Raw genomic sequence first — 16,829 nt, forward strand, 5'->3', positions numbered from 1 at the left:
TGGTAGATTTTTTTGCCATCTGTCCTACCTTCTTTCCATCCTATCTGGTCTCCCTGATATCTGTAGGTCCCCAAACGATATTCCTGTTTTACCACACAGAATCCACCTCTGTGGCGGGACTTACCATACTCATTGCTTTGGCCAAATGGACAAGTGACTTAAAGCCAATGGCTGGTTTAGAGAAACCACTGGTTTGAATCTTTTTCTTCTCTGACCTGACATGTTGCATATGGCTGACGTGGGTTGGTCTTTCAGTGTTAGTTTGTCTTTCGTAGACACTGTTGTAGCCACACCTTTGAGACTCTGATCAGGCCAGCACATGTTTCCTCCACACTCGCTCTGTGCCAGCACTGGGGGAGTAGAAGGAGCCCCTTAGCTCCAGGGGCTCATGTCGTCGTAGTAGTCCAAGGCTCAAGAAGCATATGGGACAGCCAGTGACAAGTCTCCACAAAAACACGGTCCCTGTTGAAATGCCAGTGACAATTCTCAGTGCTTGGGAAGAGAGTAGGGAATAGCAGTGCATGAAAAATGCTCAGCACCAACTTGTTTCTCCCCCTAAGGATCTCATGGAATCAGAGTAAAAATTTTTTTATTCAATTTTGTTAATATTTATTTATTTTTTAGAGAGATCGAGAGAGAGAGAGAGAGAAACAGAGTGCAAGCGAGGGAGGGGCAGAGAGAGAGGGAGACACAGAACCCGAAGCAGGCTCCAGGCTCCTCAGAGCTGTCAGCACAGAGCCCGATGCAGGACTCGAACCCACAGACCCAAGATCATGACCTGAGCTGAAGTCGGACACTTAACCGACGAAGCCACCCAGGCGCCCCCCAGAGTAAAATTTCATAAACTCCTTGTATCTTACCCATTTCCTGGTCTTTCTTTGCAACAAACTTATGGGCACAGATACACCCAACGAAGCTTTGGGGTAGCTTGGAAGTATCTGAAACCTACTGGGGGAAACCCCACGATGGATATTGTGACCGTGTGAAGTCACTTGGAGAAATTAAATTTCTTAAATCTTACAATATTCACGGGGCTAGTAAAGTGTTGATTTTACTTCTGCAGAAGTGGATCAGGCGAGAGAAAACGCAGCCCACCTTATGAGTAATTTGTACCCAGGACTGTATCTATGACATGAGGTGTTGGGGCATAACTGATCTTGTGTGTTTCTCCCAACACAGATAGTGGTAGCCACCAGCCTTGGACAGGATTTGAAAAGCTACCATAATCAGACCATTAGGTAAGTGCAATATTTTTCTCTTTATTCAAAATGTCGGTTAAGGACTCAAAAATCTTCATACGTTAGCCTTCAACCCCCATGTTTTTCCCACATCTCCGTATTCAGCTTTTGTGGCTGGTCTGCCCTGTAGCCAGCCTTTGTATTTTTTTTTCTGTCCTCAAGCTCGCCCCATTTCCCCCACAACATTTTTTTTTTTCCAAGCAAGAGAAACTGTTCCTCTCTCCAGATCTCCTGGTAAATTCTCCCATTCGTGGCACTTGATAATTCGTTTTCTTTGAAAATTGTCTTCTATGAAGGCTTCTGAAAAATAAATCAAGGTATTAACGTTGCTTATTGAGAATGGTTGGTAACTTTGGCCTAGTATAAAACATAAAAGCAGACAGCCCTCATATTTATGTTTATGATCTGAATTCGAAATGCACACAACGATTGGTATTGCTGTAACTTTTCATCTTCCTGTAACCATTCCCCGCAAGAGTTACAGAAACTGAGAAGGGGGTCCTTTGCTTCGCATTTCATAATTTTTTAATTTGCTTCAGCATCCTTGTCTAATAGCAGGTTCTTCTGGTGGCAGAACCATGGGGTAGCCTCCTTTAGGGACTCAGGGTGCCTCAGCCTCGCTAGACAACATATATACGATCAAATGCTTAAGAATAAGTGTCGAGAATAACAACAAAAATTACCAGCTTTATATGTATGATTTATGTATGTGTGTATATTACACATGTACCAGCTTTATCTGTATAATTAAAAAAAAATGTATCAGGCACTTTGGCTGGGGAAGGAGGACTCGTTCCTCCTCGCTATTGTTCTACAGCAGGCAGGCAGCTCTCTCCGAACGGGCTCGTTCGCTCAGACTCGTCACACAGTCCGGATGTTCCTGGAAACCAATTGTTAAAGAAAGGAATATAAGGACAGGTGGGGACAAGGGAACTGAGGGGGGGCATACAATACGCCCTACTTCCCGCCCCCCCTCCCCATTCCTGTTTACACTGAAGTCAAACCGATTGCTTTCTGGCTCTGGGCACTTAGAACAATTCTTATCTTCACGGCCGGATTAAAGGATGACCGTTACAAGGAGGGGCTGAGGAGGTGTTACTCCTCAGCTTGCAAGGAGAAGGTCAGGGGCGACTTGATAGTTGTATTGAGACAGAGAGGCTGATGCCTAAGAACAGAGGGGAGGTCTAGAAAGGGTACTAAGTGGATTCAGAGCAGTCGGAAGGAGTTCAGCAGACGTGAGTTTTGTTGTACAACAGGTGGCCGTGGGACCTCCCCTGAAGAGTTGGGGAATAGGCGAGGCCTGGGAGTTTGTTCGCTGCAGAGAAACAAATGATGTGTGGCTCTTCCGGGAGCTCCTTCTAGTGCCCTGCTCTGCCAAGTGAGCCCCAGAAAAGGAGGGCTTGCATTTTGGGATGTGAAGTGTGAAATAGTACCTTCTCCTTTCTCTCCCGACACCCGCCCACAACCCCAGGACCTTTTGGACAAAAGATTGATTTTATAGGCTCTTTTTCATTCGCTGTGTAAGGGCTTCCTTTCACTTTGCATCTCAGGGATCTGGATGCTGGCATGACTGAATGGTAGACGGAGGGATCGCAGGGTGGTCCGGAGCTGGGACCGGGATGTGGAGAGAGAGACATAGGCCTTCCACATAAAATTTAAGGAGGTGCCAAAAACCTCAGTAATTGTATTAGTTTACTAGGGTTCCTGGAATAAAGCCACACAAACTGAGTGGATTAAACAACTGAAAATTATTGTTTTGCAGTTCCAGAGGCTAGAGGTCCAAGATCACGTGTCAGCTGGGCCGTGCTCTCTCTGAAGGGTCTGGGCAGAGCTGTTCTAGGCTCTGAGGCTTCCAGGCCTCTCTTCAGCTCTGACGGCTCCTGGGGCTGTGGCAGCAAAACCCCAGTCTTTACAGGGTATTTTCCCTGTGATGGTGTGTGTGTGTGTGTGTGTGTGTGTCTTTGTCCATATGTCCCCTTTGGACAAGGCCACCAGTCATATTGGACTACGGGCCCATTTTGCCAGTGTGGCTTCATCTCAACTAATTACATCTGCAATGACCCTATTTCCAGATAAGGTCACCTTCCGAGAGACTGGGGGTTCAGACTTCAACCTGTGAATTCGGGTGGGGACAATGACACAACTTAACTCATAACAGTAATCATGATAAATACCACTTAATGCAATATGGTGAGAAAGAGAAATTAATGGAAAGAATGCACAATGAATGAAAAATGAAAGTTTTGAGTAAATACAGAATCCGTGTGATCACATAAGCATCCAGAGAGGAAGACTGATTTTCAGGTACATACCAATTCAACATGCCCCTTAAAGCATTGCAGTGATTCCTTACCTGGTGGTACAGGCCATCCCCAGACCCAGGAATGCCCCCTGTCACCTCCTCAGCTGCCCTGCCTGTATTCCCGGGACCTCACCCATCAATAAGAGAACTAAAGATTTAATGTCGCGCCTACCCAGGATTCCTGTGGTTAGATATTTGGAATCTCATCCATCAGAGAGATCTCAGCGCGGGCCAAGCCAGTGAACTAAACGTCAGATATTTTATTCCTTTCTTGTCATGGAAACATAATGATAGCTGCTATCCCATAAAGGTGGTGTAGAACGATTAGTAATTAAGTGCTCGGAAGCACAGTGCCATACATGAACGAATGGCTGTCAGTAACACTGGGTGACAGGTAACAACTTCAGGCCTGTACTGTGTTTATCCTTCCTTCCTTCATTCATCCAGCATATTCTCATTTGTCCCAACGCGTCCACCATGTACCTGACACAGTGCCGGCCTCTGGGGATGAAACGATGAACGAAAAGAATACAGTCAGTCCCTGCCTTCAAGGAGGCTAAAAAAAAAAAACAAAAACAAAAATCTAGTGGGGGAGACAGATCCTAACTAAATTTACAAATAAATTTAAAATTGCAATTCGTGGTGAATTCTGGGGAAGTGATGACTATAGGGTGACCTGAGGGGAGACAGGAGGTCAGAATTTACGGCAGGTCCCCGGGAACGTGACATTTGAGAGCACAGCTAATTTGAGGCTCTGAGTTCCCCTATGAAAAAAACCCTCGAGCTGGAACTGTTTTCTAATTCTGAGTGAGGTTTATTTAACGACATCGGAGATTCATCTGGGCTGCTGGTGCTCTATAGTAATACACCAAGGCACTCTCTTATGTCCAGATAAGAGTAGAGATAGTTTGCCAGTGTGTCTGAGGTTTCCAAAAGGGGTGGTCTGGGCTTTGGAACTGTCTAGCTCAACTTTTATGTCAGTGAAATTGATGACCTTCAAACAATGCACACACAGTACTAGGAAGCTCTTGGCAATCTTTGGGCAGCCACTGAGAATTTTGGAGGAGAAAAATGTGGAGGCACCAATGTGGATGGAGACTAAACTGGAGAGATCTCTTATTTAGTTGTTCTTTGGGGGTTCCCAGATCCAAAACCGGGATTGAGGAGGTCTTTGCCCCCTACCACCACCAAGCAATTCTCAGACACCAGCAAAGTGTCTGCGAATTCAACTCCGTTACGACACTATCTGGAGATTGCATCGGATGCCACAGGGTAAGGGTCAGTCCTACAAGACTGTCCCTACCCCCACTTAAGATGCCAGTTCCACGCTCCAGGCTGCAGATTGGAGGTTCCAATGACCTCCTCTGTAGGTTCTTTTAATTTGCTACAGCAAATCAAACTCATAACTCAGGGAAGCACTTACGTAAATTTACTATTAAAGGATCTGCTATAGGATACTAATCAACGGCCAGGTGAACAGATACATAAGGCGAAGTCTGGGGAAAGAGCACAGAACTCCCATGCCCTCTCCAGGTATGTCACTTTCCCCAGCCTCCATGTGGTCACCAACCTTGAAGCTCTAACTCAGTCTTTTATGGAAGCATCATTACACAGTCAGGATTGACTAAGTCATTAGCCGTTGGCTGGTTCAACCTGCACCCCTTCTCCCCTCCCTGGAGGTTGGGGGATGAAACCAAAAATTTCAGTCCTTTAACCACATGGTTGGTCAATCTGGCAACCAGTCTCTCTACCTTTGGATGGAGTCCAAAAGGGACCTTTGTTGACGTAACAAAAGAAACCCATATCACTTTCAACACGTAGGAGATCCCAAGGGTTTGGGGAGCATCATGAGCCAGGAACTATGGACAAAGACCAAATATATATTTCTTCTAAATCACGATGTCACAGTTTTATTGTGATAATGATGTTAAAAGCCCAAAAAATTACAATCCAGTACCATAGGGACCAAGTAGTTTATTGATTGGTTGAAACATTTGAGTTAAAGCGAAGGTCCATTTGAAAAGACACTTAGCCATAGGGGCACCTGGGTGACTCAGTCGATTGAGCATCTGGCTGCTGATTTTGGCTTGGGTCACGATCCCAGGGTCGTGGGATCAAGCCTTGCATCAGGCTCCACGCTCAGCGTGAGCTTAAGATTTCACTCTTTCCCCTCCTACTCCTCCCCTGCTTGTGCTCTCTCCCTGTCTAACAAATAATTTTAAAAAGATACTTACCATAAACGTCTTATTTTAATGAAAAAAATAGAAGTGTATCTCCATCCACCAGTCTTTCCAGATAGGGCCTTTCCTTTGTTACAAATCTACCGATTGGAGTTTTTTGTGTGTGTGGTCTTTCTTACACAGGTGGCACTCAATGTCTCTTTCTTAACAAATGAAAAAAAACCAAGCAAGCAACGACCCCTGTGAAACTATCAGAGCCAAAATACATCTAGACGTCTCCCATTTTTTTCTAATCCTTTACAGGTGTCCTAATTCCACACTTTTTAAGCAACCATTACCATTCCTTTTCTGAGCCTACCCAAAAGACTCAGCTTAATTGTTATAAAGGAGCAACTCTTTCTTCCTGCTCATATTTTATTGGGGAACATTATAGTTAATTAAATTGTATAGTTACAATGACCATCCAATCGGCACGGCCAGGTTTGGGAACAAACACTGCTTACTCTTACTCAGCCCACGGTCCTACCAAGATGGCAGCAAAAGTCCACCAGTGAATGAGGTTAATAATAATAATAATAATAATAATGGTCGTGAACAGTGATGGCGCTTACTCTGTGCCAGGCACTGTTCTAAATGCTCTCTTTAAATTTTAGTTTATCTAATCCTCACGACGACCCAGTAGGTGGGTACTATTATCATCCCTATTTAAGCCATGAGGAGACTAAGGCCCCCGAGAGTAGGCTGCGGCCAGTGAGCACCCAACACGTTGCAGGGATGGCGGTCAGGTGAGCTGATGAGTTGGTTGAGCCGAGTGCCAGAAGGAGCTTCTGTTATAGAAGCATTGCTCTGTATCCCTCCAGTGCCAGGCATTGTGTCGTGAGCGTGGCTGGAATGTTAAGTCATTCTACGGTCTTGAGAAACGAAATCAATCCACAGCTCTGAGAGATAATAACTTTGCAGTCCCACTGGAAAAGAAAGGGAAGGACCATCATCGTCTCCCAGCCCTTCAAGCCTGAGCTTTTCTGAAGAGAAAAATACCGGAGACGAAGCCCTTCTTTCCCAGTTTAGCTGCCTTCTGTAAAGCTAATTTCTAAGCACTCACTTTGTGCTGCCGTCACTTGATGGGGTCAGAGAGTCTCATTCCTTCCCGCTTTCGCCTTCCTTTCTGGCCAGGTGCACCTGTTAGGGGTCAGGTTCCTGGCTAACCGTCAGTACATCCCCTCTCTGGCGTAACCCCAGGTTGCTTGGCTCCTGTGATCCCACTGCTGGTATCTTGCTCCATCCCTCTTGGTGTCACCCTGGCCCATTGCTCTCGCGGCCTGCCGGGCTTCTGGAGGCTTGCCTGGCATTTTGTTTTCTTTCCATCTGCTTCCGTCTGCCCTCTGCCTTCCCTGGCTCTTTCCGCTTTGCCTGGCTTCTCACTTGATGCCTGTCTTGACCCCCTTCCCCCAACCTGCTGTCCACATATGCTCTGGTGGCACCTCGTTCACCTGCTCCTATTTTAGTTTTTAGTTTTTAAATAGGTAGTAAATGCACATGTTTTAAAAAGCAAAACTAGGGGCGCCTGTTGGTTAAGCGTCTGACTTCGGCTCAGGTCACGATCTCACGGCTAGTGGGTTCGAGCCCGGCATTGGGCTGCTCTCTGCAGTCAGCGTGGAGCCTGCTTTGGGTCCTCTGCCCCCCTCTCTCCACTCCTCCCCCACTCACTCACACCCTCCCTCTCAAAATTGAACATTAAAAAAATAAAAATAAGTAAATAGATAAAACTCAAAACTATATGAAAAGATAGACAGTTAGAGGTCTTACTTCTAGCTCTGCCCTCAACCAACCCATCCTTACTCTCCACACCATGGGGAAATACTCTTGTTAGTTTCTTGCAGTATATACTTCCAGAGTTTTTAAATGAAAATACAAAAAAAAAAAAAAGAGAGAGAGACACGAAAAAAGCCATTCTCCTCTTTCTTGGATAAAAAGTGTACTCTTTGTTTTAAATTTTCGTTTTACCTTTTTTTTTTTTTAAAGGTTATTTATTTATTTTGAGAGAGACAGAGACAGCATAAGTGGGGGGGGAGGGGGGTGCACAGAGAGAGGAGACAGAGAATCCCAAGCAGGTTTCACACTGTCAGTGCAGGGCCTGATGCAGGGCTCGAACCCATGAAACCGTGAGATCATGACCTGAGCAGACACGAAGAATCAGATGCTTCACCGACTGAGCCACCCAGGCGGCCTTGTTTTTAACTTCCTGGTTTAGGGATCTCTCCAGGTCAGTTCACGGAGCCCTCTGTCCCTTTTTTAAGCTATATATGAAAGAAAGGCTCGCATTTAGGGTCCATTGGTTGGGTGTGGGCTGGTCTTCATTGACAGACATCTGGGATTTCCAGTCTTTGGTGAATATAAACAACACCGCAAGGAACGACTTTGTGCATTTGATTCATGCTGGCCCATTGTTCCCTCTATTTCCCTTCTTGCTCTGTTAAGTCTTTTAGGACAAGGTGGATTTTCAGCACGTCACCTGTGCCGACCTCTGGTGTGCGGCCATGCCCTTTGACCTTGCTGTGGCCTCTTCCTCCTTACTCCAAATTTTACCTCGGTTCTTACCTACCAGGATATGTTGTTAATTTTCATTCACAGCCACCTTCTATCCTTTTAACAAGTTGTTTGTTTTGTTTTGTTTTTTCATTGTAGAGCAAAATATTTTCAATTAAGACTAGCGATTCCAAAGAATTGCAATTCCAGACAATTTTACCAATATCAAAAACTGGCCAGGTACGGAGTATTTATGGGGGCCAGGCACTCTGCTAGACGTACGCCTTTACATTTCACTTAATCCTCCTAAAAATCTAGTTATTGAGGAACTAATTTCTTCATGAGAAAACTTGGTCTCAGAGAAGGTAAGGGACAGGTCTAAGGTCACACAGCTGGTAAATAGCAGAGTTAGGATCTGAGCCCAAGTGTGCCTGACCCCACCATGGTCTTATCTACTAGGACACAGGTAGGAAGTGAGGCAATCTGGGGGTTTAAGTCAGGAGGGTTAATGAAAGAGTCTCTTTTTTTAAATTTCTGGTTCCAACCGAGATTTCTCTTAATGCTTTGTTTTTCCCTAGCTTCAGGGAGGATTTCTATTATAATGACACTGCTGGGTACTTCATTATTGGAGGGAGCAGGTATGTGACTGGCATTGAAGGGTTTTTTGGACCCCTGAAGTACTATCGTCTCCACACTCTGCACCCTGCACAGGTGAGCCCCGGGCATCGAGAAGTTTCTGGGTGTTCGTGCATGATGGGAGTGTGGCTCAGGGACGTGGAGCCCAGTGTAAATAAAAGATTTACCCAAGCCGGACCTCGCATCGGCTCTGTCATCACACAATTAATATGGAGGCTTTTCCCCCAGCAAACTCGATAATAGATTTCTGTTAAGGTTTGGTTCATTTAGTACTCATAAAATGGAAACCATTTACTTCCTCTGTTTTAATAACTACTAGCTTAATTATAGAGTAGATTTTTATCAGGCTGTTGCCTATCCAGTGATTAAGCTAATGAAAGGAGAGAATCTTAGTTATTTGCTAAAGCTTCTTTTATGTGCTATTATTTAAAGTATCAGAGGAGACACTCTAGCAAATTAAAATCTTGGTTCTGTTCGCTGGTCTCTTCAGAAACGCAGGCCCTGGGCCCCCACTGGGGTGGCTGGCTGTGGTTGTAGAGATTGTGGAGGGCTGAATCTACTGCACACTGACCCTCACATCCAGAACCCACCCGCAGATGGGATGGTCCAGCTCTCCAGGCCCGCTCCCGCGGGGGTTGGTGCAGGGAGACGGGGATTTCCCACCTTCGCGGAGGGGGGTGTTTTCTGCCTTGGTAAGGAGATCACCAGACACCTGAACAAGGTCATTCCTGTGACCCTGCGGGGTCGGTTCTGGGAAAAGCAGGAGTCCCTAGGCAAAGTATAGGAAGAAAAATGCGACGCCCTACTATACCCATGGGTGCATCTCACAGCCCCTGTGGACAGACCTCTACGAAGAGGAAAACAAAGAAAGAAATCAAATGATTCATTTTGCAACAAATGCTTCTAGAACACCCGCTATGTGCCGGGGCCCTGTGCTGGTGCTGAGGCATCCGAGATGATTAAAATGGTAGCTCGCAAACTTTTTTTTTTTTTTTGAAGGTGGTTCACACAAGAAATCTACTTAATATCATGAACATACATAAGCGCGCACACACACACATACACATACATATATACAAAACCAAAACAAAGATTTTACTAAGAATACATGCCTTTCCAATGTTAAATGCACTCTGATATTTTGTGTCCTGCTTCATATAAAAATAAATCACTGCTGATTACAACCTGCTGAAATAATCGCATGCCCCTCCAATGGGTCACAACCTGCATTTTGGAAACCAATAAATTGAGATAAGGCCTCTGTTTTTGAGAAGCTCCCTGTCTGGGCCTCAAACACCTAAGTCAAGAATGCGGTATGTGCTTTAACTCACTTGCAAGCACAGTGTTTTTGGGGTGCTGAGGTGGGAACATCCGCCTCCTCACATGCTTGAGGGTGGACTGTTAGGGAAGCTGCCCTGAAGCATTGACCTTGGATCTGGCTCTTGGGGAGGTGAGTAGGGGCTTGCCGAGCAGAAGAAAGTGGGGGGAGGGTTCCCAGGCAGCGGCACAGCACAGGGAGACTTGGTGTCCTTTGGGGACTAGAAGGAGCCATGAACCTAATTGTCTGAGGACAGCGTGCGGCGAGGGGAAAGCAGAGGGTGGAGGCCTGGCGTCTGGGAAATCCTGACATTTAAGAAGCTCTGCGGAGGACAAGATGCCACAGAAAGCAGCTAGAGGGGACCGGCCAGAGCTGGCGTGTCCTGGAATTATACCCTCCCTTTGCTAATGCAGAGCGGACGATCTGTGTGCAAAAAGCAAGCCGACTGGTCCTACCAGTGCGAGAAGGCAATCTACCCGAACACAGCCTCGTAGGTATCGACGGGTGTTTGATGACAGCTTGTTGTTCATTCAATTCTCTTGCCTTCTTGTAGATTTTAAACCCCCTCCTTGAGAAGCAGCTTGCTGACCGGATCAAGTTATATTACGAAAGGTGTGCTGAGGTCCAAGAAATAGTGTCTGTGTACATGTCCACGGTACAGCAAGGGGGCGGGAGACCAGAAGCATGTAAGTACTGAGCTGCAGGAGAGCAGTTTTGAGCTCTGTGTATTTGTGTCAACACGTGTGGCCTCTTTCTAACACGGTTAACGTAGAACATATGTGAGTTGAGCAGTGGGGGCACATACGACCTCGAGCCCTCCACGGATGGGCGCACGAGACAAGTGTGTGTTCCACGTGGATTCCAAGGAGACCGACAGTGACCAGGAACCCAAATCTGCCTCTCAGCTTCCACCATGTGTGACTTAGTTGAGGAATACAAATGAAAGCCTTTTGAGCCTCACATCGCGTCCTTGCCATCCATAATGGGATCTTAGGCCGGTCTAAGAAAATAAAAGTGAATTGGAAAATAAATTAATCATTAGAAATGTTTCCCCATCGGTGCACTTTTGTCTTGGACCATTAATATCTGAATATTAGCTTTCAGAAATGTTGAATAGCGACTTTGTTGTTGGGGGCTCGGTTTTATTTTTTTTATCCCTGAAACTGATCCACTCTCGAAGACCTCGGTCATAGCCAACAGAAGGAATGCTTTGCAGATAGACTGCTTTCGTGCCTGCTCATATTCGCATGGACATCCTTCACTCATGCAGGGTGTTCATTGATTACAAAACTTGGTTCCTGGCTTGTCTCCCAAGTGCTCCAGCTTGGGTCTAGCGCTTATCAGTGTCTCTGTGCTTAGACCCTCTTGCCCAATACGGTGGTGCTAGAGTTAGTCACATATGTTCCTTCGGGAAGAGAAATTCCCGCGGGGCCTTTGCCATCAGCAAAAGCGAATTGAGTATCACAGTCCTGCCCACGCATCTCAGCCATCTCCAGGGCCGCACTTGCCATTCTAGGCCGTGGAAGGATGGGTGCCTCTGGAACATACCTCAGTCGGATAGGGTTCTCATATGGCGGCCTCAGGGAGGGAGCAGAGACGGTGATAGGTAAGTGTGGAAAGTCGGCCCTTCTGCAATTTAATTTAAGAAGAGGCAATACTGGTCCCCAGCTGCTGCTTGTACAGCTGACTCATCCAGAAAATATGATGCTGTCAGAAGAGGGGGAAGATATATAGGAATAGTAATATCCCAAACAGGAAAGAAACTGATTTTGATAACTGATGTAATTTCGGGAGAGATGCTCTGAACTGGAAGGCCATCCTTGCCTGCTGATCTGTTCGGTGGCCTTGGAAGATTTTCCTAACGTCCACTGCCTTGCCTCCCTGGGGGACCTTGTGCTTTGCTCCTCAACTCACGCTGCCAACAAAATGGCCTAGATATTGGCCTCCTGGGGAACAGTCCGAGGCCAGCTGCTCATTCTGGAGAATTATTCAACAGCCATAGCAACTTTGGCACATTGCCCTCGGACGTGGCTTTGAATGTGTGACCTCGAGGCAAAGGCATCGGAGCCAATTTCAAATCCCTAATGCACCCAAACCAACATCCAGTAACATAAAGTCTGACCTCTTATTCCTAGTTCCTCTTAGGGAGGAGGGGTTGAGAAGGACGAGACCTTTCTTCTCCTAAGGGGAGTGCTATCTTGTGTTTCCCTTGCCCAGGCGACCTCCGGAACTCCTATCTGGACCTGAAGCTCAGGTACGGGAGGCCCTCCACGTGCAGAGCCTTCCCCTGGGAGCAGGAGCTGAAAGACCGCCACCCCAGCTTGTTCCAGACCTTGGTGGAGATGGGTTTGTTGACAGGTGATTGTGTAGGTGCCTTGCCTTTGGACACTGGCTGGGAAGGCTCCCTCTTGGCCACTGTTTCACTCACCCTCTTTGGCGGTTTATGCCTCAAAGTTATTCTTAACCCTAGTGTTCTAGGTTAACATCAGATTTAAATTCTGCCCTTGTGTGTCCACAACCCTCAGGGGGTCTGTGCACATTTCAAAAGCCAGATACAAAAGCAAATTTGGGAATCACTCCAGCAGTTCTTTTGAAGCCAAGGCCACAGATGACAGCCTGCAGCCAGAGCCGGCCACCAAAGGTGATTGGTTTGGCACGCACGTTATTGTCCATTTTTTAAAAAAATTAGTTGCTAGTGTCTAAAAAATGCAATTTTTTTTAGCTTTTCTTGAAAAATCCAATGATCTGGCAATGCTGGGGCCTCCATTCCTACATCACAGCAATTCTGGAAGTGAGAGTTGGCACAAGTGTGCTCTGTCCACCCACGGTACCCCCCACCCCCTCCTATTCCAGCACCTTCTGCCTACTTCTTTCATGGATCTTACCTGCCTGGGTCCTTAGGGCACTTGAACTTGAGATCCCTGATTTGAAATGCACACTTTAAGCAGCATCTCGGGAATCCATACTTCCCAAACGTGGCTGGCTTCTCCTGAGGCCCGTGACAATTTGTGTGTGCTTAGTAATCAGTGCACTCTGGGGCCACAAGGGATCTCGAAACCATGTCTGTTAGGAAGGGGAGGGAAGCCAGAGGTGTTCAGCCGGGGGAAACTGGTTAGAGGCAACCCGTGGTTTTCCTGGGCATCCAACCAGGACCTTGAGTCAAACTAGTGCAGAATCTAACTTCTAGTTCATGTCAGGGCCTCCTAAGAATGTCAGTGTTGAGTGGAGTAGATCCCCTACTATAGATAGTGCAAAAGGAATCTATTCTGGCTGGAAAGAATTCGAACCATACAAGATATTTCCTCTTAGGTTCATTCGATACTTGCTGAGTGTCTGACCGGTTACTTGGCTAGGTTTTAAAGATAAGTAAAATAACCCAAGGTCCCTGCCCTTAAGGGACAGACTTGAAGACAAAGAAAAACGGTGATGCATTTTCAGTAAAAATGGTGGGTGGAAGTGATAGAGTCATAAAAAAAAAAAAAGGGAGTTGTCAGGGAAGGCTTCCTGGAAGAGGTGGCATTGGGCTTGATGCTTGAAGGGTCAGTAGGTGTTTGCTAAGTAAGCAAGGTAGGGGTTGGGGGGGTGGGAGGCAGAGTAGAGGCAGAGAATGGGAACAGTACAGCATTTTAAATGATGTACAAGGGGTTTGGGAGGCAGGAGAAGGCCTGGAGAGTGATGATTCTGACTGTGGTCCGGACACCATCCTGAGAGTGTGGACTTCGCCTTGTAAGTGACGGGGGCCTGTTGAAGGGTTTTAAGCCGCGGGTAGAGGTGTGATCAGAATTGGGTTTTGAGGTTACTCTGGCAGCAGTGGGAGGTTGGGGGGGAGGTGAACAGAGAGGTGTGGCGTGGAAAGCAGGGAGTCCGTGGCCGTGGTCCAGGAAGAAAGGATGCAGGGGTCAGAGCGGTGGGGACAGAGCTAAAGGCTGTAAAGGGGTCGACTGCTTGGGCGCCGGCAAGGGGGACAAGGAGCGGGGAGGCCGTGTGCAGTCGTGTGACAGCCTCTGCAGCCAGGTGGCCTGAATCCAGCTTTAGCTTAGCACTCACTAGCTGTGTGATCTTGGGCGAGTTCCTTCGCTTCTCTGAGCCCTGGTTTCCTCATCTGCAAAATGGCGATGATAACAGCACCCCTCTCCTAGTGTCGGGTTGAATGAACCGAGGCACATGACACAGAACAGAACGGGCACATGGGAAGCTCTGGGTAAACAGTGTTCTCAGTGTCAGTTGCCACTACTGACATGGGGGCCTGGATGATTCTTTGCTGGGGGCGGGAGGAGAGGCCTCTCCTGCGAATTATAAGATGTGCAGCTACGTTTCTGGCCTCAACTCATTGGACACTAGTAGTACTCCCTCCCCTCCCCCGGCCCCTGTCTCGAGTGGTGACAACTAGAAAGGTCCCCGTGGTTTGCCGGACGTCCCCAAGGAGGCCACATTCCTCACAGGGCGAATCACCGTGCTCCACGGTGGTGGAATCACCACCCAAGACAGGCCAACGGGAGAGAGGCTTGCATGTTGAACCGTTGAGGCTCAATGGGCTGAGGCCGCATCCCCGTCAAATTCGGTTTTATGAGATTTCTGATCCCATTTAAATACCGTTTCGCTGACTGGGAACAGGGGTGAATCATTTTCACCAAACATTCTTTTTAAGGTAAATACTCTCAGTAAGGATGTTTTTGTGTTATTTTTATAGCTCAGAAGTTTTGTTTATGAGAATTTAGGATAGTTATTTTCTCTGTGGAGGCCTGGGGATGGAATCTAAGTAAAAGCCCAAATCATGGGACTCCCGGGTGGCTCAGTCGGTGAAGGGTCCGACTCGCGGTATCTGCTCGGGTCATGGCCTCGCGGTTCGTGCGTTTGAGCCCCATGTCCGGCTCTGCACTGAGAGCGTGGAGCCTGCTCGGGATTCTCCCTACTTCTCTCTCTGCCCCTCCCTCGTGCTCTCTCTGTCTCTCTCTCTCTCTCTCTCTCAAAATAAATAAATAGACTTCAAAACTCATCACGAGCCCTTGAACCTCAGGGCGCCCTGGGCTAGGTGTAGGGACCGTGACATTGCCATGTGTTCTGCTTACCCCTGGTAGGCTTCCGGGGGCCCCATCCTGGTGGCATATGGAACCCCAAGGCCGGATTTGCCACCTTAGAGCCCACTGCTGGTGCCGAACCAGCCAGTGGAGTCCTTCTGGTGCCACGTCTGCTTAGAAGAGCTCCAAGGAGCGTCTTCTGAGGGGCCGTGCGTGCCCCACGCATAGCCTCTGTCACCCTCGGGCACACAGCCACCTGCGTTCCTTCCCTTCCTGCCATTTCCTCGCACCGGCAGGCAAGGAGGGAGGGCGGCAAGGGCAGGCCGATCTCCGGAGTGAACCTCAAAGCCCCCTTTCCCCCTTCAGCCCCTGGTTTTCTAGGTTACACCGTCCTGTCCATAAGGACTGGGAGCCTTCTGCAGAGGGAGGGCACACACTCCCCATTAAAATGCCTGGCACAGTGCCCTCGCTCGGGGCCATCACAGTGTCCTCCTGCTGGCCCCCGAGAGAGACTGCATTTGTGCGTGGCGCCCGGGTTCTAACAGGGCTGAGCGGAAGGCAGAAAATTTGATCTTGTAAATTGAGGTTAAACAAACAAGTTTACGTTCTTAACATACCTTTGCTCTGCTGTCCTATAAAAGGCATGGTTGTTGACCAGTGTGGCTGGTCCTTTCCTGGTTCCTCCTGTGCCCGTCCTTCCAGATTCGTCTTGGGGTTAAGTGTCCAGCTGACTTGGGAGTGCTTCGGACAACTCTAGTTAATAGGAACCATGTCTCCATTATGTTTTCTGCCCTGTTGCCCTGAGCTGTCCCGTCCCGTGGACTAGTCGACTTCATTAGAACCTCCTCATCATACTACATTTTTCGTATCTGAGATAAAGTCCAAGAATGGCAGTCAAACATCAGATGTTTTTGGTGTTTGGAATTCTGGCTTTGGGAACTAAATGGGTGGTAAGAGAGAGAAGGAATTCAACTGTGTGAGAAACTTCTAGGTTGCCCATGGCACCACCTTCGTTCACTCGTTCGTTCAATCCATAGATGTTGGCTGAGTGCCCCCTGTGAGCCAGGACAGAACAAAAACGGGGCTGTGTTTTGAACGAGAGTCATTTAGGTAAATTTAAAGGAAGACGTCGGCTCCCATCGTTCCTACAAAGGGAATTAATTTGTGGAATTCTGTTTCTCCTGGCATGTTGGAAAAAAAAAAAATAAGACAACGGAAGACAGTGGCCCGTGATTTCTGGTTCTTTCAACAGGCTCATTTTTTTTTTTTAAACGTTTATTTATTTTTGAGACAGAGAGAGACAGAGCATGAACGGGGGAGGGGCAGAGAGAGAAGGAGACACAGAACCGGAAGCAGGCTCCGGGCTCTGAGCCATCAGCCCAGAACCCGACGCGGGGCTCGAACTCACGGAACGTGAGACCGTGACCTGAGCTGAAGTCGGACGCTTAACCGACTGAGCCACCCAGGTGCCCCAGGCTCATTTTTTTTTTCTTTGCAGTGTCTCCTCACATCCACGGCAGACTCCACTTCCAGGCCGCTACGCATGCACGTTTCAGAGTTAAGAGTGTATTTTCCCCGCACTGTGTGATTTCAGGCGCCTCATCTGCTCTC

At 47.6% G+C, this 16,829-nt stretch overlaps 1 protein-coding gene across 9 annotated transcripts in view; it reads left to right on the plus strand.

Moving 5' to 3' along the window:
• SEL1L3 (SEL1L family member 3) overlaps positions 1-16,829 on the plus strand; it is a 103,997-nt gene that overhangs the window by 28,793 nt on the left and 58,375 nt on the right. For all 9 annotated transcript variants that reach the window (XR_008296377.1, XM_053217500.1, XM_053217497.1 and 6 more), the window contains exons 6-9: positions 1,180-1,238; positions 8,825-8,957; positions 10,754-10,886; positions 12,418-12,558. Coding sequence is in view for 8 of the 9 variants with exons in the window: in XM_053217500.1 (XP_053073475.1) it covers positions 1,180-1,238; positions 8,825-8,957; positions 10,754-10,886; positions 12,418-12,558 (466 nt within the window). In the remaining variant the exon portion in view is untranslated. The remainder of the gene's footprint in view (positions 1-1,179; positions 1,239-8,824; positions 8,958-10,753; positions 10,887-12,417; positions 12,559-16,829) is intronic.

Source organism: Acinonyx jubatus, chromosome B1, assembly GCF_027475565.1.
Source record: "Acinonyx jubatus isolate Ajub_Pintada_27869175 chromosome B1, VMU_Ajub_asm_v1.0, whole genome shotgun sequence".
In the NCBI taxonomy this organism is placed as follows: Eukaryota; Metazoa; Chordata; class Mammalia; order Carnivora; family Felidae; genus Acinonyx; species Acinonyx jubatus.